The 17,797-nt window shown below is 39.6% G+C and overlaps 2 protein-coding genes across 2 annotated transcripts in view; one reads left to right on the plus strand and one right to left on the minus strand.

Annotated features, from left to right (window-relative positions):
- The first annotated feature begins 1,911 nt into the window (after positions 1-1,911).
- On the plus strand, positions 1,912-14,264 carry LOC134679282 (exostosin-3). The gene is made up of 10 exons (XM_063538179.1): positions 1,912-2,196; positions 3,077-3,202; positions 3,601-4,112; positions 4,423-4,728; positions 4,812-5,820; positions 5,986-6,188; positions 6,592-6,693; positions 8,282-8,456; positions 9,107-9,211; positions 9,504-14,264. Exons 1-10 carry the CDS (start codon positions 2,077-2,079, stop codon positions 9,606-9,608), a joined length of 2,763 nt encoding a protein of 920 aa, XP_063394249.1. The 5' UTR covers positions 1,912-2,076; the 3' UTR covers positions 9,609-14,264.
- Positions 14,265-14,933: 669 nt separating this feature from the next.
- The window catches only part of LOC134678868 (aquaporin AQPcic), a 36,557-nt gene continuing 33,693 nt past the window's right edge, over positions 14,934-17,797 (minus strand). The window contains exon 7 of the mRNA XM_063537588.1: positions 14,934-17,250. Within this exon, the coding sequence (XP_063393658.1) occupies positions 17,209-17,250 (42 nt within the window). The 3' untranslated portion in view covers positions 14,934-17,208. The remainder of the gene's footprint in view (positions 17,251-17,797) is intronic.

Consider the following 17,797-nt stretch of genomic DNA (forward strand, 5'->3'; position numbering starts at 1 on the left):
AATCAAGGAGCTCATTGTAAGAATCTCAAATATATATTTTTTTCATAATTTTAGGATAAATAGTTTAGCAGTTATTCAAGAAAATAGGCAAAAAATGACCATTCCCCTCCTAATTTGTCTTTTAAACTTCTCTGGAATTCGCTGGAGGCCAAAAGAAGGGAAAAAAAATATATGAGTGTTTATAGGTATAGCAAAATAATGTTTTTCTTGTTTCTTTTTTAGATTTTTTGAATGTTTTTGTAGGTACATTAAAAGTCAATGCTATTGGTAAAACTGTCACTTAACCTATGTTCCCATGATCATATCACAAGGACGTATAGTTACTGATATATACCTAATAAGCGGAAAACCGAAAAATGTGACCTTCAAACCAAACTCCCCTACCCCCGCTCAAGGGGAATTTTGATATGTTCACCTCCTAAAGAGTCCAAATAAAGTTACTAAGTTAAAAATGTGTCCCAAGCATTTCCCTCTATACTTTTTCGTTGCCTGACCTAAATGTAGTCAATATGATGGGTGATGCTGAGAAAGGGGCGGCTACAAGGCCTGGGGCCTAGGGCGGCAAAGACTGCAAATCCGCCACTGTCTACAAACCAACAGTTAACTCCTATAATGCCCGTCAAAAGGGGGGAATAGGGACAAAAAACGGGAACGACATTTACCTGGTGTATTCCCATCTGTGTCCACCCCCTGGACGGCGGGGACAAATGGGAATGAATCCTTCCCATTTGTGACTACCTCGGTTTCACAAATGGGAAGGATTCGGTTTCGGTCATTCCGCACGGAAACCGAATTAAAATTCCGAACGTCTACGTCCAAGGTAAAATGCATACAGAGTGGTTCTCGCGATCGGCGTCTGTGAAGCGTTTAAAGTCATAAGAGACTACCGTACCAAGGTCGCGGTGCGGTGTGGTAGTCTGTTATGGCTTTAAAAGAAAGAATAATGATTCGAACGCTTTTGAACCGAATGCACGCAGTCCGATATCAAGCAAATCTTGTCAGTAGCAATGTAAAGCAAACTAAAGTAGGGCAACACTCAAAGAGTAGTATTGCGCTAAGAAAAGCAGCAATGTACAATGTACATCGAACCAAAACTTTTTTTTTCCGCTGAGCGCGCCCTGTTACGTACGTCAATTCAAATTGTCACTCGTGGATTCTCTATTGAAAATGTTTGAAATTGTTATTAAATGGTATGGACGGACAATTTAAAAGCGGTGTGTGGTGAATTTGAAGATCTCAAAATAAAATTAGAAGTGGAATATGCCGTTAAACAAGAATGTAATGAATAAAATCATTGCTTCAGCAGATAGATGTCCTATTGGATTTTAATATTTTAATAGATTTATCAGTTGGAACTGTAAGCATTGTAGGCACCTTAGCTTTGATTAAGCACAATTTTATTTAATATATTGGTATTTAATGGTGACACAGCAGAAATATCTCTTGAAATAGAATCGATTCACAATGTAAACAAAGATGATGGCTGTCATTCGCGATCCACATTCCACAGATAAAACACAGATGACACGCGATTTTCGAATTATTCGAACACAGTGTTGCTAACCCGCGATTTTTCAAATTTGCCGCCGTTTGCTACTGACAAGATTTGCTTGACCCAGTATATATATATATAGACGGTCAAGCAAATCTTGTCAGTAGAAAAAGGCGCGAAATTCAAATTTTCTATGAGATGATATCCCTTCGCGCCTACAATTTTCAAATTTGCCGCCTTTTTCTACTGACAAGATCTGCTTGACCGAGTATAGAAGTGAGTATTCTTTGGTCCAATGTCAAACTTCTAGGCAGTATGACTTAGTGCTTTAGCTTATCTTTCTGACGAAAGAAAAAAAAAACTACTCCCGACCGATTCCCGAGTCGACTGTCAATACTGTCATGTCAAAATGACTTCCTTTCCTTCGCGGAGTTTTACTCATACTATTACTATAATTAATGCATGCGACTTTCGTATGTCTGTGGAATGAAACAGATTCTTGTATTTAGGGATAAAATTATTAGCGCAATGTTTTTATACATACTACCTTTGAGAACTATGTGATACCCATTAAATTGTGCAAAATGTTACTCAATGACCGTCTATGCCAATGGCTAGGGCATTTAAAGTTGTCTCGAGTAATTTTAATGGTCTCCGTAATATTATTTGTGGTGCCGCTTGTAACACACTACTATTTGTCCAAGGTAAGCGAAGTTATACCTTTTCAATTTGTCTTATAGGCATTCATTAAGTAGTGTTACAAAAATAGGAATATAATTGCTAAAATAAGTTGTCTGTGGTACACAACCACAGCAAAGGTTACACTGGGAGAGTTTTGCGGAAACTTTGCGTTCCATACCTCATATATCTGTATATTTCTTTATAGTTTTAATTTTTATTTTTGTCCCTTGATCTGTAATTATGGCTATGTAGTTTATAGGTATAGAAATATTTCCTGTATTTATTAATAAAAATGAGGCATGGGATTGACTATTTTCATTGACATAAATGTTATTGATAGCAGGGCACTCATACCTATAGAAAATCTTAACATTGTTAAATACCTATGATGGCTACTGCAAAATACTGGACACATAGGCTTTTTTCTTTTGTAAGTACATATATTAGCCAGTTTTTATGACTTTGGGATTCCTACCTACTACATGGGTTGTTTAATCAATCCTAGCAAACTATTTGGGGGCGATTATGGTTTGGCCCCTGGTAAAAGTTGCTCAGGAAGGCTTTTAACTTAACATTGCAAAATATGGCAAAGGGTTTATTAACATTACACACACACACACACATGTGTAACATTTTGGTGAGCTATTATAATTTTTCTTTTTTTTACTTGCTTATCGATTTATTGATAACAGGTTTGTTGTTTATTAAGGTCAAGCATTCGTTTTTGCTAGGAAAAGTACGAGCTCTAATCATTTAAAAGGCAATTTAGTTTGGTTTGCATAAATGTTTTTATCAAAAGTATTTAACTTACGAATTTATTATGGTTAAGAAAAATTTCTAGACTATATTTTTCTAATATACAAGTAGAAGATTCTACACTGATTAGGTACATTTCTATTTCAGTATGATTCATTGTCGTTTTCCTTTGATGGCAACCCCATGCGCCATACTCTGGATGCCTATGGAGACTTTTCATTGATGAATGCTGCAGATCTCAAGATTAGGATAGAAGAAATGCTTAGAATTAAGGTAAGACTATTTATTTGAATATTCTTCTTGTTTCCTCCTGACTGGGGGTTATGACAAGATGAGGTTTTTTCACCAAAGCTCTCCGCTGCCCCTATAATATGTAGATGTTTGTATGTGTAGGTCCTATAGAATCTATACAACTCGACTATATCAAACCAACTTAAAACACTTTAGACGCTTAAATATGTAGGTACTTAGTTTGTAAGCTTAGTTTTTTATACTATATATTAAGGTAAGATCAACTTGTATATAATATGTACTCTTCTTGTAAGTATGGCAAAAGTAGGACTGCATGTTCTAATTTATCTTAACTTTAGAATCGTCTCTTAACATTAGGCATTGTAACTTCTGTACTTAGTACTGTTTACCTTTTCCTTAATTCTGTTTTCATTGTACAGGCATCAGTATCGACAGAGCTCCGTGAGCTTGAAGCTCGGCGAGCGCGATTGCAGCGGGAGGCGGCGGCAGCGGGCGCGCGCGCCGACAGCGCCAAAACCGAACACTCGCGCGCCGCCGCCGAGCTGCAGCGCCTGCGCGTGTCCGCCGACCAGGCGCGCCTCGCGCAGCTCGAGGCCATTCGCCGAGATTCGCCAGAGCTCGCTCCACCTTCCCCTCTCCTACCTTCGCAACCTCCGCCCGTCCTCCCACCCCTCCCCACCGCTTCCCAACACCACTGCCGTATGCACTCCTGTTTTGATCACTCCCGTTGTTCTCTTACATCCGGCTTTCCTGTATACTTTTATGACCCTGATACCTATGCGCCCATTGCTGGCGCGGAAGTGGATGGCTTCTTGAAAACGACAGTAAGACAGACACTGGGATACAATGCGCATATTACACAAGACCCCAAAGAAGCTTGTATCTATCTAGTCCTAGTTGGAGAGGCTTTCTCTTCAGAAAGGAATTCAATGTAAGAATTTCGCTCGCTTCTAATATTATCCTGTGTACTAAATTAATCATTTAATATTATGCATATGATTTTATGTAATGTATGTATGTATGTAAACACTTTATTGTACATAAGACAGGTTAAATTACAATGGAACAAAAAATATATATAATGTACAAAGGCGAACTTATCCCTATAAGGGATCTCTTCCAGTCAACCTTTGAGCAATTGAGAGTAAATTAAAACAAACATGATAGACAAACGAACACTATGTACAAAAAAGTAAACTAAGGTTCAATTATTGTATTGTAATTTACCAAGTTTATTTCAGATCAAGAGATGACAACTTAAAATTGGCTTTAAATGAAACTGTAATCAAAAGTTTACCGTACTGGGGTGGCGACGGTCGCAACCACGTCCTTATTAACTTGGCACGAAGAGAGTTGTCTGTGGGCGCTGGCGACGCGTTTAAGAGTGCTACGACGGGCAGAGCTATGATAGCACAGTCTACGTTTACTCTGAACCAGTTCCGGCCAGGGTTCGACATCGTAACGCCCCCAGCGCTCGGCCCACCCGGCGGAGATGTATGGCTGGACTGCGCTCCAATAGCTCCCGCCAGACGGAAATATTTACTGAGGTAAGTATCATTATCTTCAATTCGAAATAAAATAAATAGATTGATTAATAATCATTTGATACGAATACATTAGCTGCGTTTAGTTTTCAGGGCTCGCAACCGCCTTTTAATGGATTAAATAAAGATGAGGATAAATCTGTGATCGAAGCACTCCAAAAGACTGCAAAGTCGAGCTCCACGTCAGATGTATTTTTCCTGCAATTTGAATGCGACCCACCCGTCGAAAAGCGTACAGTGTACCCTATTGGTGATTGGGCCTTATGCGGCACAGACCGCTCGAGGCGTGCCTTGCTAAAAGATTCTACCTTTGTCGTCATTCTTGCTCCAAGCGAACCAAGTTATACCTCGACAGCATTGCTGCAAGCAAGGCTGTATGAAGGTTTGAGATCTGGCGCAATTCCTGTCGTCTTAGGTGGAGACAGAATTACGTTGCCTTATGACGAAGTGCTCGATTGGCGACGTGCAGTACTATTACTTCCAAAGGCTCGAGTTCCTGAGCTGCACTTTGTTTTACGAGCGTTTTCTGACGCCGACCTGCTCGCATTTAGGAGACAGGGGCGATTATTCTGGGAGCGGTACCTTAGCTCAGTGCAAGTGATGGTAGATTCACTGTTAGCAGTGATCCGAACACGCCTGAACATACCGGCGCGGCCGGCGGCGCCGACGGTCGGGACACCGGCCTTCAACGAATCATACTACCCGCCACGGTTGGAGCCGCCGGCGATAGACGCGGAGCCGGAGGAGACGCTCGGGCCGCTGGAGGCGCCGTACTCGAGCCCGACATACCGCCGTAATTATTCGATAGGGCTGGTGCACGGGTACGAACTATGGAACGAGTGGGCGGACCCGTTCGCGCTGTACCCGCAGACGCCTTGGGACCCGCCAGTGACATCAGAGGCGCGCTTCATGGGATCGGCAGCCGGGTTCCGGCCGGTGGGCGCGGGCGCGGGCGGCGCTGGCAAGGAGTTCAGCGAAGCGCTGGGCGGCGACCGTCCGCGGGAGCAGTTCACCGTCGTCATCCTCACGTACGAGCGAGAAGCGGTGCTGGCGGCGGCCGTCGCGCGCCTGCGCGGTCTGCCCTACTTGAACAAGGTGAGCGGCGATTACAACAGATCATATTGAACATATGCAATGGTCATATTGAACACCCAACAGCTATGTTTGTATAGTACAAAATGTATAGTCGTAGTTTGTTTCGCATGTGATGATGCGATTGTGTCGCTTTAAATGTACGTCAATCTTTGTGCGGTTTTGTAGGTGGTGGTGGTATGGAACGGGCGTACTCCGCCGTCCGCCTCGCTGGCCTGGCCGGAGAGCGGCGCGCCCGTGGCGGTGGTGCGCGCGGCGCGCAACTCGTTGAACAATCGCTTCCTGCCGTACGACCTCATCGACACCGAGGCCGTGCTCTGCGTCGACGACGACGCGCACCTCAGGCACGACGAGATCGTGTTCGCCTTCAGGTACCTACTCACCAAAGGTCGGACAGGGTGAGCTATTTACCTTATAATTTGACATGTATTACGTCATATTATAAAGCAAATAGCTCACCCCCGCCGACCTCTGCTACTCACACGTCCGACATGGCGCGGTCAGTATCGCGCAACTCTTGTCTATAACCGCTTCTTATTCTCCTCAATATACATATATGTCGCGCTTTGCGACGGGTAGCTCAGGAATGACGAGGTCATGTTGAACTTAAGCTACCTACAGTTTCTGGTTTCTGGTTTGATGAAAGTGGACTTTGAAACTACATAGTTGAACTAGAATGAGAACCATTTAACTAATTTTAGCTGCATGGTGTAGAAATAGGCTCCTGTGATTTGATCAAAATGTTCTATTCATACCTAATGGGATGTATTACAGAGTATGGCGTGAGCACCGAGACCGCATTGTGGGGTTCCCCGGACGATACCATGCCTGGGACCTCAACTACAACAACGGGTTTCTTTACAACTCGAATTACAGGTAACGCTTGTTTTTTGTTGTAGATGTAAAAGTTAGAAGGCAACATGTGGACCATAAGTAATTAAGCCCAAAGAGCATAGCTCATTCCCACTTCTTATGATACATGGCACACTAAGAACAAGCGAGCATCTCGTGGATTTTTCCCAGACCGTTATGAATGTGGTATGATTCTTTGCGCTAGGACATGAGGTTTTACAAGAAGCGGGTATTCAGGGTTCTCAAGGGTCGGCAACGCATAAGTGGCTCCTCCGATGTTACTTGTGTCCATGGGCGACATTTACCATTTCCCCTCATGCGACTCGTCTGCTGACTACCACATAAAAAAAAGAGTCTACCAGTTACTATCATCACTTACTGATATGTAGGTAGTCTTATAGGTAGTAAGGAAAAGTGTATGTGATCCAACAGCTTCTAAACATCCAGGTGTATAATTTGATAGCTAATTTCAGGCATGGAAACGAAAGGACACAAGAGACTGATATTCGAGTAGTAAACTGAAAACCAAATAGGAAGCAAGTACTTAATGGCTAAGGCTGCAACGATACTGAATCATTACGTGTTTATTAAGCACGATGTACAAATTGTAATACGACTAAATCGAAAGGTATATATCTGTCTTTGCTTTACCTAATAATAGATTGGTACAGCAGTAGTTTAGTGGTCGCTAAGTATACATAGTGAAAGTGAATTGAAGGTAATTTCTTTATAGTTTAGTGACCAACGCAAATGTAACATACATTACCTCCGAAAAAAAACTATGAGGTCTCTTGGGAGTAGAACGTGCGTTTACTGCCCTCTACACCTGCATAGAACCCTATTTGAGCATGAACAGGTGATGAAAATTATTATGAAACAAACTTGCTCGTAAAAGGTGTCATTATACTCGTACTTACGCGATGCGGTCCGTAAATCCTAAATTTTTCGACCTAGGGTTGTAATGTATTTTTTCTACACACACATCATAAACCATCTATTATCCTCGCAACGCTCAAGATTCAACTTTAGGAACCACACGTTACGCTCGTGTTTCAATTTTGGAATATTTTCAATTCAATTCAATTCAATACTTTATTTCCAAGAATATGGTACATACAATGTTGGTTAGTAAAAGGTCAGCAATAAATAAGCAATAAAAGGTCAGCATATTCTCATTTATTTTGCTTCGTATATTAGCACGACGGATTAAACGACTTCGCCCCTTGTAAAACAAATAAGTATTCCGGCTCTATTTGTGGCGTTCCACGGGAAAAGGTACCTTATGGCGGCTGGCGCTTACGCTGTTATTCACGACGCTCCTATACGAATACCACATTCTCAATAAATAAAATAATAAATACCCTGCTAGGCGTGTTAAGCGCCAACCGCCGTAAGGTAGCTTTACCCGTGGGATGTCACATTAACAGGCAAACCATGATAGGACGGTAAGAGCGGTTTCGCCATACATCCGATCGACGATGACGGAGATACTCGTAGTATCTAGTGCGTAACTTAACATAGAAATAGTTCTACGGCTACTACGGACCATATTTTCACGGGTTCGGATCGGACGTAGTGCGAAACCGCTCTAAGTGATATAACGCTGTTGCAGCTGCGAGCTGAGCATGGTGCTGACGGGCGCGGCGTTCGTGCACCGCTACTACCTGTGGGCGTACTGGCGCGCGCTGCCCGCCGCCATCCGGGACTACGTCGACGAGTTCATGAACTGCGAGGACATCGCCATGAACTTCCTCGTCGCGCACATCACTAGGAAACCGCCCGTCAAGGTGGGCCTTTATTCTTAAAACATGTGCTTAAAGGGCTTCTCATTCGCGGACACGCTATGGCATTCGCGTAGTTATTTTTTTGGCCTATGAGACATGACGTCACTAAACGTCCGTGAACAGGTTAAGCTGAACCCCCTCGGGGGCAAATTAATCAGTAGATATCTGTCCTTCAATGTACCATCTCCCGGCTCTGTGAAAGCGCGCATAAGAAGACGGATGTTACCTGTATTTAGCACTAAAATATATTATTTCACACCTTTTACGAAGTAAAGCACCAGATAATTATTAGAAAAACCTAGCCAGCAGTTATTTTTTGACACAATATTTATTTAATAAATGGGATAGAACTTAAACAAGTAAGTGACTTGACCGTGACGTCACTTGTGCAGTTTACATATTTATAAATTACATTGGTAAATCATTGTAACAGTTCCAAAAAGACACTGATTTGACTAGTAGGAAACCCTATTAAGATCAGCGGCCATACTAACAATAGTCAAATCCTTAATTTCTGCTGGTTTTGATTACAGACTTTTAAAAAAGTTGCCGGATGGTATTTTCTGTTATCAAGTCCCCCGTCTATGGGGCTATACTTATGGGTAATACATACATACTAATGAGCGGATTGAACAATGTGTGCGTGTCCGCAGGTGACGTCGCGCTGGACGTTCCGATGCCCCGGCTGTCCCGTCACGCTCTCCTCCGACGAGACGCACTTCCACGAGAGGCATAAGTGCATCCAGTTCTTTTCCCAGGTTCGTGTTTAATTTATGAGTATGAGCATATGAGCGATATGTGACGTTCTGCCCACGAAAAAAAAACTATAAGTGGAGATTGTGTGGGATGGTTCTCATTTGCAGAAATCGGTCCATTTTATACGTATACCTCCTTATAATATATACTTAAACAGGCCCATAAAACTTTACGGGCTTGTTTTAGTTAAATTTCGGTTTATCCCTTCCTTAGAAATACTACTAGCTAATTGAAATTTGTTAATAAGGGGGGCTAGCTCTTTTCTGCTAACAAATTATTGTTTGTCCGTTAAAGGTAATGGGCTACACTCCACTGCTGTCTACACAATTCCGAGCCGACTCCGTTCTCTTCAAAACGCGCATTCCACACGACAAGCAGAAATGTTTCAAGTTCATATAACAGGCAGGTCAGCACCCAAACGATACATTATACCGGTATTAAGACGAAGTCTGTCGAGATGGAATGCTATAGTGGTGACAGAGGAACTAACACGAAAATCGAAATTTCGTTATCTGTGTCTCCATCGCACCTGCGTATTCGAGCGATAGAAAGGTGAAGACGTGTGAACAAGCGAAGTAGTTCGCGGTGGGCCCTCAGATTCTGGTAGACAATTGTTAGATTATTTATTATGCAGTGCTCTTGGTTGCTGCCGCACCGTTATATGGTTCAAATTCGTGTAATGGCTAGCTCATTTGGAGATAACACTTTTTTTTTGCTACCTGAATGTGGACAGTCGATCGCCCAACATTATCCAAACGTGTTAGCTCTGAATTCGAAAAACGGGCTAGTTCTTTTAACTCGTGAGGGATTCGGTAGCTAGCCGCACTGCATAAAGAAACTATGCCTTTTATTTCACAGATTAAGGTTTGAGCCGAATAAAATCACCTCGGAAAATTTCAACTATAATATCAATACTATTTCAACTATAATATGGAAAGTGAAGAAATCAAGTTTGTGGCGATTCAAAAGTAGGTAGGTGAAATGCAAAATGTTATAGCCAAGCTGTAACAAAAAATGTATAGATTAAAATTTAGATACATTTATTAAAATAAAATCAAAACTGAGGAGTAACATACTAGGGTAACATATCCCTTTTTTAATACTTCTGAAAATAATGATGTATTGTGAATATTTCATGACTTAGTTAACAAATTTTGATTGAGGTTTACGAAAGCATTTCGTAAGCGACATTGTCGTGGAATACCCCACCGTCGGAAACACGTCGCGGTTATATTTCATAGAGTATTGACACATACCATTTTGATTTCTTATTGTTCATATTATACGTGTGTATGAATTAAGTTATACTATGGTAAATCATGTGAATGACATATTTATTAGAACACTTAGTTTAAATATTGATGACGTGTATCTTTAATAATATGAGGCTTTATATTTGAATGACGCTCTATAATATTTTTAAAAATACGCATTGTACATATTTATATTATTGGATATCGATAATCTTTATACATTGTATACCTAGTGTTAGTGGTTCATATCCTATTTAATTAGATATTTATATTACCTACCGGTTGTATCGCCTGTTGTAAGATTAACGATGAACTATACTTATTTTTATTGTGTAGGTAGTTACTGGTATTATTTTATAACCATGACCTTGTTCAAATGTTATATTTGTTAAACCGATAATTTGATATAGACTTATCAAACGAGTGAATAATTAATCTTATTATATTTATTATAAAAAATAGTATACTCCGACAAAAAGAGCGCTGGTGGCCTAGCGGTAAGAGCGTGAGACTTCAATCTGGAAGTCGCGGGTTCATACCCCGGCTTGCACTAATGAGCTTTTCCGAACGTTATGTACGTAATATCAATTGATATTTACCAGTCGACATCCTGAGTACCAGAAAACATCCTGAGGAAACCGGACTAATCCTAATAAGAACTAGTTTACTCTCTGGGTTGGAAGGTCAGATGGCAGTCGCTTTCGTAAAAACTAGGGCCCACGAAAATTCTTGGAATTAGTTGCAAAGCAGGCAGGTAAATGCCGGGCCAACGCGAGGAAGACGATGTATTTATATTTATGTAGCAAAAATGTAAATACTTATTAAATTGTATTGCGAGTCAGTACTAAGATAGATACTCGTAGAACTGCTGGGAATGTTAGTAAAGTGTATAAGCACGCTGTATTCTATCCCCCTTATTCATAAACGTCTACTAAAGTTGACAAGACGATAACAATCGATTGTCCCTTTTCTGACGTATTGGTATGATGGAAAGGGACAAACGATTATTATCGTCTTGTCAACTTTAGTAGACGTTTATGGATAAGTACGTAAATAGAATAATGATGAAAATTCTCGATGAAGATCAAATTAGGATTGGTTTAATTTTTATATAATATACCACATTGAACTGCCTAAATTTAGGAATTTGGCAAATGAGTAAATGCTGGCAATTTAATTTTGTGCCTTAACTTCTAATACTCTTAACAATTCGCCATCTTAGGCATTAAGAATTAAGTCACTAGTTAGTTTATAATTTGTATATTTTTTATACTGAAAAATAGTTTAGGATATCTGTAGTTCGAACATCAATCCACGTAGATCATCCAGATAATGTTATGATATGTTTAAAAATCTGTTCACGCTTATTTGCTTTAGTGAATTTCACATGTATAGTGGATAAATGATTTTGGTAATCAATCATTATTTAATAGAAACCTAACGTTACTTAAGTATTACTACTTGGCTTCTCTAGGTTTATATTGTAAATATTAAGTCAGTACTATAACTAGTTTGTAGATGTAAAATGTATCTCAAAGAACATTTATTTTTATGTTTGTATATTCATTTATATTTTAGTTTTGTGCCAATTCTACGTTTACTCAGAAAATATTTAGTCATTCGTTTAATTTTTGGGGACAATAAGGGGGCATACATTAATTAGGTGAGGAGTTATTGAGGATTTTGTGCCCTCCCATCCCCCTTGTGAGATGTCGTGAGATTTGTCTTTAATCTCATGTGAGATCTTGAAAATTTTGTCTTTTGAGATTTTTGAGTATAAATGCGTTTGATATATTCAACAAAACACAATGTGGTTTACTATTTTTATTCAGCTTTGTAAACACGACGGGTACCGAATCTTTAATATACTTATCAATACGAAATAATTTTACATATATTCATGGATTTTAATGTACTTATTGAAGAATTGTGTCAGATTATGGCATATTGTAGTCTACTTAGATACATGTTTTATTTTAAATTAATCTAATTCTCGCAATTTTTACACTATATTTTTTGCCCGAAATAAATACGTGGTATTTGCCCAAAACCCCTCTCCCCCACCTCATATTTAGTGAAATACAGCTTGCCCCCCCCTCCCTTGAAGCCCTGACATAATTAATTGATGTCCCCTTAAACGTTTAGTACCTAAGTGATACAGGACCTTGATCAATATTTATTTGTTTACTATTTTTAAGAGTGCTACATATTATTGATACCTGTTTAAAATTGGACCTTTACAATATATTAGGATTAGAATTGATTATATTTTGTGTAACATCTGCAGCAGCATTTATTTTCATTAAGTAATAGATGTCGATGTGACGTAATAAAATTAAAGACTGATAATTTGGGCTACTATTAATTTGGCATCAAGATGAAACGAAATGTGTACCATTTTAAATACCATGCCTAATCTTTTTTTTTGCGCCTTTTCAATTTCAGAAGATTCGGCATAATCATTGATTTTGCAGTAAAGTCACCTCCCCAAAAACTGCTCCTTTTGTTTGGATTTAAGAAGAGGAAAGTGTGTGAATCCTCTGACTTTATCATCAAATCATAACGCTGTGTTAGCAATACCTACCTAGGGTGATGCTATAGGTATTGGCCACAACATAGTAATTGGCCACTCTGAACAATAAGGCTTCAATTGACTTGTTTATTTCTGTTAGGAGAAATGCTCAGTTACGGTCGTTGAGCATTTCAGGTCTAGGCCGCAACACCTACCACCAGTTTGACATTGACATATTCGCTAACGTCTGCGTAACTTGCTTTCTATATATCTACTCATGCGAGTACCAGCGAGGTGCATAGAAAGTAAGTTGCGCACACGCTAGAGCAGAGCAGAGGCGTATTTACAAATTTGGCTCCCCGGGCCATTTTGATTTGCCGCCCCCCTTCATCAGTGACGATAAAGTATTTTATTTAAGAAAAAAAACCTGCAACGAGTACCTTTGGGGTGTGAAATAAAAAAAAACTAAACATTACCATTTGCTTACATAGGCATTTACATTGTTTTCCTATGTAGAAATTGGTTGACAAAATCATCAAAGACGCTGGTTGACGCAGCCTGCCGCCCCGGGCCATGGCCCCCTTGGCCCTAGGGTAAATACGCCCCTGCGCTAGAGAATATGTCAGTTTTACACTGCTAAGGCAAGAGTGGATGGACAACGACAGTCGTTGTAAAGCTACTAGGGCACGGCACGTATCACTTACCGCCGTATATTGGACTTTTAGGTTGTTGTTGGTTTAAAGGTGATACATCCACTCTTTTTAGGGTTCCGTACCCAAAGGGTAAAACGGGACCCTATTACTAAGACTTCGCTGTCCGTCCGTCCGTCCGTCCGTCCGTCCGTCTGTCTGTCACCAGGCTGTATCTCACGAACCGTGATAGCTAGACAGTTGAAATTTTCACAGATGATGTATTTCTGTTGCCGCTATAACAACAACAACAGAATAAAATAAAGATTTAAATGGGGCTCCCATACAACAAACGTGATTTTTGACCAAAGTTAAGCAACGTCGGGAGTGGTCAGTACTTGGATGGATGACCGTTTTCGTTTTGCATTTTTTTCCTTTTTTTTTTTGCTTTATGGTACGGAACCCTTCGTGCGCGAGTCCGACTCGCACTTGCCCGGTTTTTTGATGAAAACGAACCAAAGCCAGATTTCGCTCGGCCCTTTTTGACACACTCTGCCAGCGATTTCCTATAAATCAGTTTTTGTGAAATATGTTATTGAAGTGTGTTTGTATAAAATATATTATAATTTGTACGTACCTATTTAATAACTTTATAAACGTATGTTGATCGTCTTTAATAAAGTATGCATTTATACATAAATATGCCTATAATTTAGTCACCCTTTACATAACAATATAAATTATAAAACTTACTAACTACTTACTAAGAATCCGCCTCCAGAATTTCTTACTTTTATGTGTGAATGGGTTCAAATGTTCGCTTGTAGATATCAAAGTACCATAGATAAAACAGAAAGTTCATAGATATTAAACATAAAAAAATAAAGTCCTTCTCTAGTGCTGGTACCTCGGAGTACAACAATGGAGCCGCCATTAACAGGCGTTCCCCTCTGTCGAAAATAGGCGGCCAATGGTCAACCACATGTCAACCATATGTATGGACTGACGTTTATCTGACATGACGTACCTATACATTTGATGTGCCCCTCCCCCGCAAAAAACGGCAGACTATTTTGTACCGAAAATTTTAGACATGGCGTCTCCATTGGTTATATCCTCTAAGGCTGGTACCTTATTACTATGCATACCTACAAAACAAACTCGCGGTATATTCGTGAGTTTATAAAATAAATTAAATAAATAAGGAAAACAAGTGCTTGCGATAGAAAATTTTGTATCAAATAAATTAACTTTTTTAATTCACGCTTTGCAACACAAGCAGTCGCTTGTAAAAATGTTTAAATACGGCTAATAAAATGAAACCACTGGATCGGTAAAATATAGTTATTTTATTCAAAATTATTTGCTAAAGACATCATTGTTAAACTGATACACACGTATAAAATCAACGGGTAAAACTTCACTAGGCGGGAAGGAATTTCACAGAAATTCTAGTGAGTTGACCCTACTCTTTGACCGCCACAGCCGGCTACAGCCGACAAACGTGACAATATAAAACTAACCTTAATACATTCTAATAAAGTTTACTATTGTGTGTCATATAAAATAGAGGTGGCGGTCAAAAGGTTAAGAGATGAAGATCCCGGAACCTGAACACATGCAGAGTTGGTACAATAAGTACAGGCGACACTGAGTAATCTCGAATATTATATTGATAAGAATTCTTGAAATATTTCACATTGCAAAAATCATCTCTTCAATACTTATAATCGTACTGTAATGTTATACGATTTCGAACAGACTATGTTTTTAAACATACTCGGAAGAAATGTAATATTATATAAAAATAGATGATAACTTACTGACTACACGTGCGTTTATTACTTTATATTAGAAGGAAACTCTTTATTCACTTCATACTGTATCAGAAGATTCCCATAGGTACTCGGTACAAAGTTGGTTACGTAAAATATATATGGTTAATTAAATTAACGTTCACTGCGACCTCTACTAGCACCATTATTAAAATGTCCACTGGGAAATTGTTTTATGTAAGTGTAAGTGCTAATAGAGGTAGTAGCATTAAAATAGAACATTTTAATATTTCATAATCACTTTAACATACAGATAGATCTAACTTAACTATGTGAATAGTGAATATTTATACAGGGTGTTACTGACCATGGGGCTTTAAATCCAAGGCTCGATTCTACTCGCTACACTGAGCTACTTTTATTATGGCATCAACCCCGAAATCCCGATTTTTTTTTTACTTTTTCATACATTTTGGTTGATTTGATGTCGACGTTTTCTATGGAAAAGCCAAATTCATTTTCCCGATTTTAGGGTTGGTCCCATAGTAAAAGTAGCTCAGTTTAGCGAGTAAAATCAAGCCCTGGAATTAAAGCCCCATGGTCAGACACATACTGTATACGTATTGTTTCTACTATTGATTGAATCATGAATAAATTGAGATGGAATTGATATAATTGTGTAATCCAGTGCTGATTTAACTAAATCAATTTGGGGAAGGTTGTACCTACCTAATTTTATCTACCTAAATAGGTATTAGGTATATGTGCAAGTTAGAGCTCCGCAGGAGGTGACTTGGAAGACAAACACACATTTATTAAAATAATTTCTACCCTCTAGCCGACCATAAAGGTACTGTACATATGGTGCTACTTTCCCGGACTAAAGAGCACTTTCCGCGCGTATGTCGAAAGTTTATAGGGCCGTATGTACTGTAAAACGTTGTACGATACACTTGCGAAAAGGTAAATCGCAACTCGTGTCAATTTAAAACACTACCTTCGGTCGTGTTTTAATTTATCGCCACTTATTTTGAATTTACTCTTTTTCGCACTTGTATCGTAAATAACTGTCAACTAATTTTGAATATTTTTCTGAAAAATCAAAATGGTGTTTGTCTTGACTTGATTGGTTTGTGGGCGACTAGAGAATACAAATGCAGATTGTAAAGATAAATACTTAATTTAATAGAAATAAGTCTATGTGAACTTGGAAAAATGCTGAAGACAGTGTTGTAGCGGTGTAAAACAAAGTATTTTCGTTGTGTGCGAGTTTCACTTTCATTGGGTTGATACACAGACATATATCTAAATAGACGTCGCACGTATCCAGATTCATATGAAACTGAGCGTGTCAATTTTAGTGTAATACACGTGATGGACGCTTGCGACGATTTGCATTTATATTGATTATTTTGTGTTAAGATTATACCTAATTCGAATCTAGAGAGACTAACTAGTTAGACAATAGGTACATGTAGAAAAAGGTACCATCACGATTGAATAAAAACTATTCTTTATTAACATCTGAAACGGTTAGAACCCGTCTGTGCAATATGCCGTATAGGACATTATTTGGCATGTGTAGTACCATCGCCCACATTTGTTAGCAGTACATCGGTGAACCATATGCCTTTTGTAATAAGGTCCACCGAAGTACAGTTAGGAGTGTTGCTGTTTGTACGTGTGGTCTAGTCAGCTATATGTCTGCGGGTAGAGCAGTTGGCTTCAATATTGGTGTCGGTAGTAGGGTTGCGTTTCGCTGGAAACGGTCACGCCGACGCCGAGCGCGGGGCGCGCGCGCGGGCGGGGCCGCACGAGCGACTCGCGGCTTCAGGCAAGCTCCTCCGCCTTGCCGCCGTCTAGTCGCTTCAGCTGCACAGAACACACAGTATTTAACTACATACTTAATAAATTGATACAGGTGCATCGCAGTTCACAATAATGGCGTTGCAGTTTATTGAACGCTACTGGGTAAGGCGGTTATCACATTGGATGCGGTGGATGTGATTTGCACGTCGCTCCGGTGTTTGAGCGAGACAACGCTATGCGCGTATTATAGCGACGAGATTATTATATATAGACGACGGAGAGACGTACGAATCGCACCCAGTGTGATAAAATGATAACCGCCTGAATGCGAGCAGGGACAATTTTAGGGATGCGTTAGGCCTGCAATTCAACATAGAGTTGAATTTGCGAATGAAGCGACGTTCGCTATGTGTAGTTTAATTTCCAAACAAAAACATCGACGATTCGTTAATGTTACTATTATACACCTTTATTGATGTTTTGATGTGATACGCTTTTAACAAAATGTGACCATTACAATTATGTTAAAAGTTATCATCAAGACAAAGTGGATACCTAAGTAAATTAATTAGTCCGCTGTAGGTAAACGTGGCATGGCGTGAGTATATTT

This window comes from Cydia fagiglandana, chromosome Z (genome assembly GCF_963556715.1).
Source record: "Cydia fagiglandana chromosome Z, ilCydFagi1.1, whole genome shotgun sequence".
Lineage (NCBI taxonomy): Eukaryota > Metazoa > Arthropoda > Insecta > Lepidoptera > Tortricidae > Cydia > Cydia fagiglandana.

Excerpts from the sequence above, each read along its gene's own strand:
- LOC134679282 (XM_063538179.1), top strand. The coding sequence starts at position 2,077 with ATGTTACTCAATGACCGTCTATGCCAATGGCTAGGGCATTTAAAGTTG. Across the intron at positions 4,113-4,422 it reads TCTTCAGAAAGGAATTCAAT|ATCAAGAGATGACAACTTAA; the intron begins GTAAGAATTTCG and ends AGTTTATTTCAG. Across the intron at positions 6,694-8,281 it reads CTTTACAACTCGAATTACAG|CTGCGAGCTGAGCATGGTGC; the intron begins GTAACGCTTGTT and ends ACGCTGTTGCAG.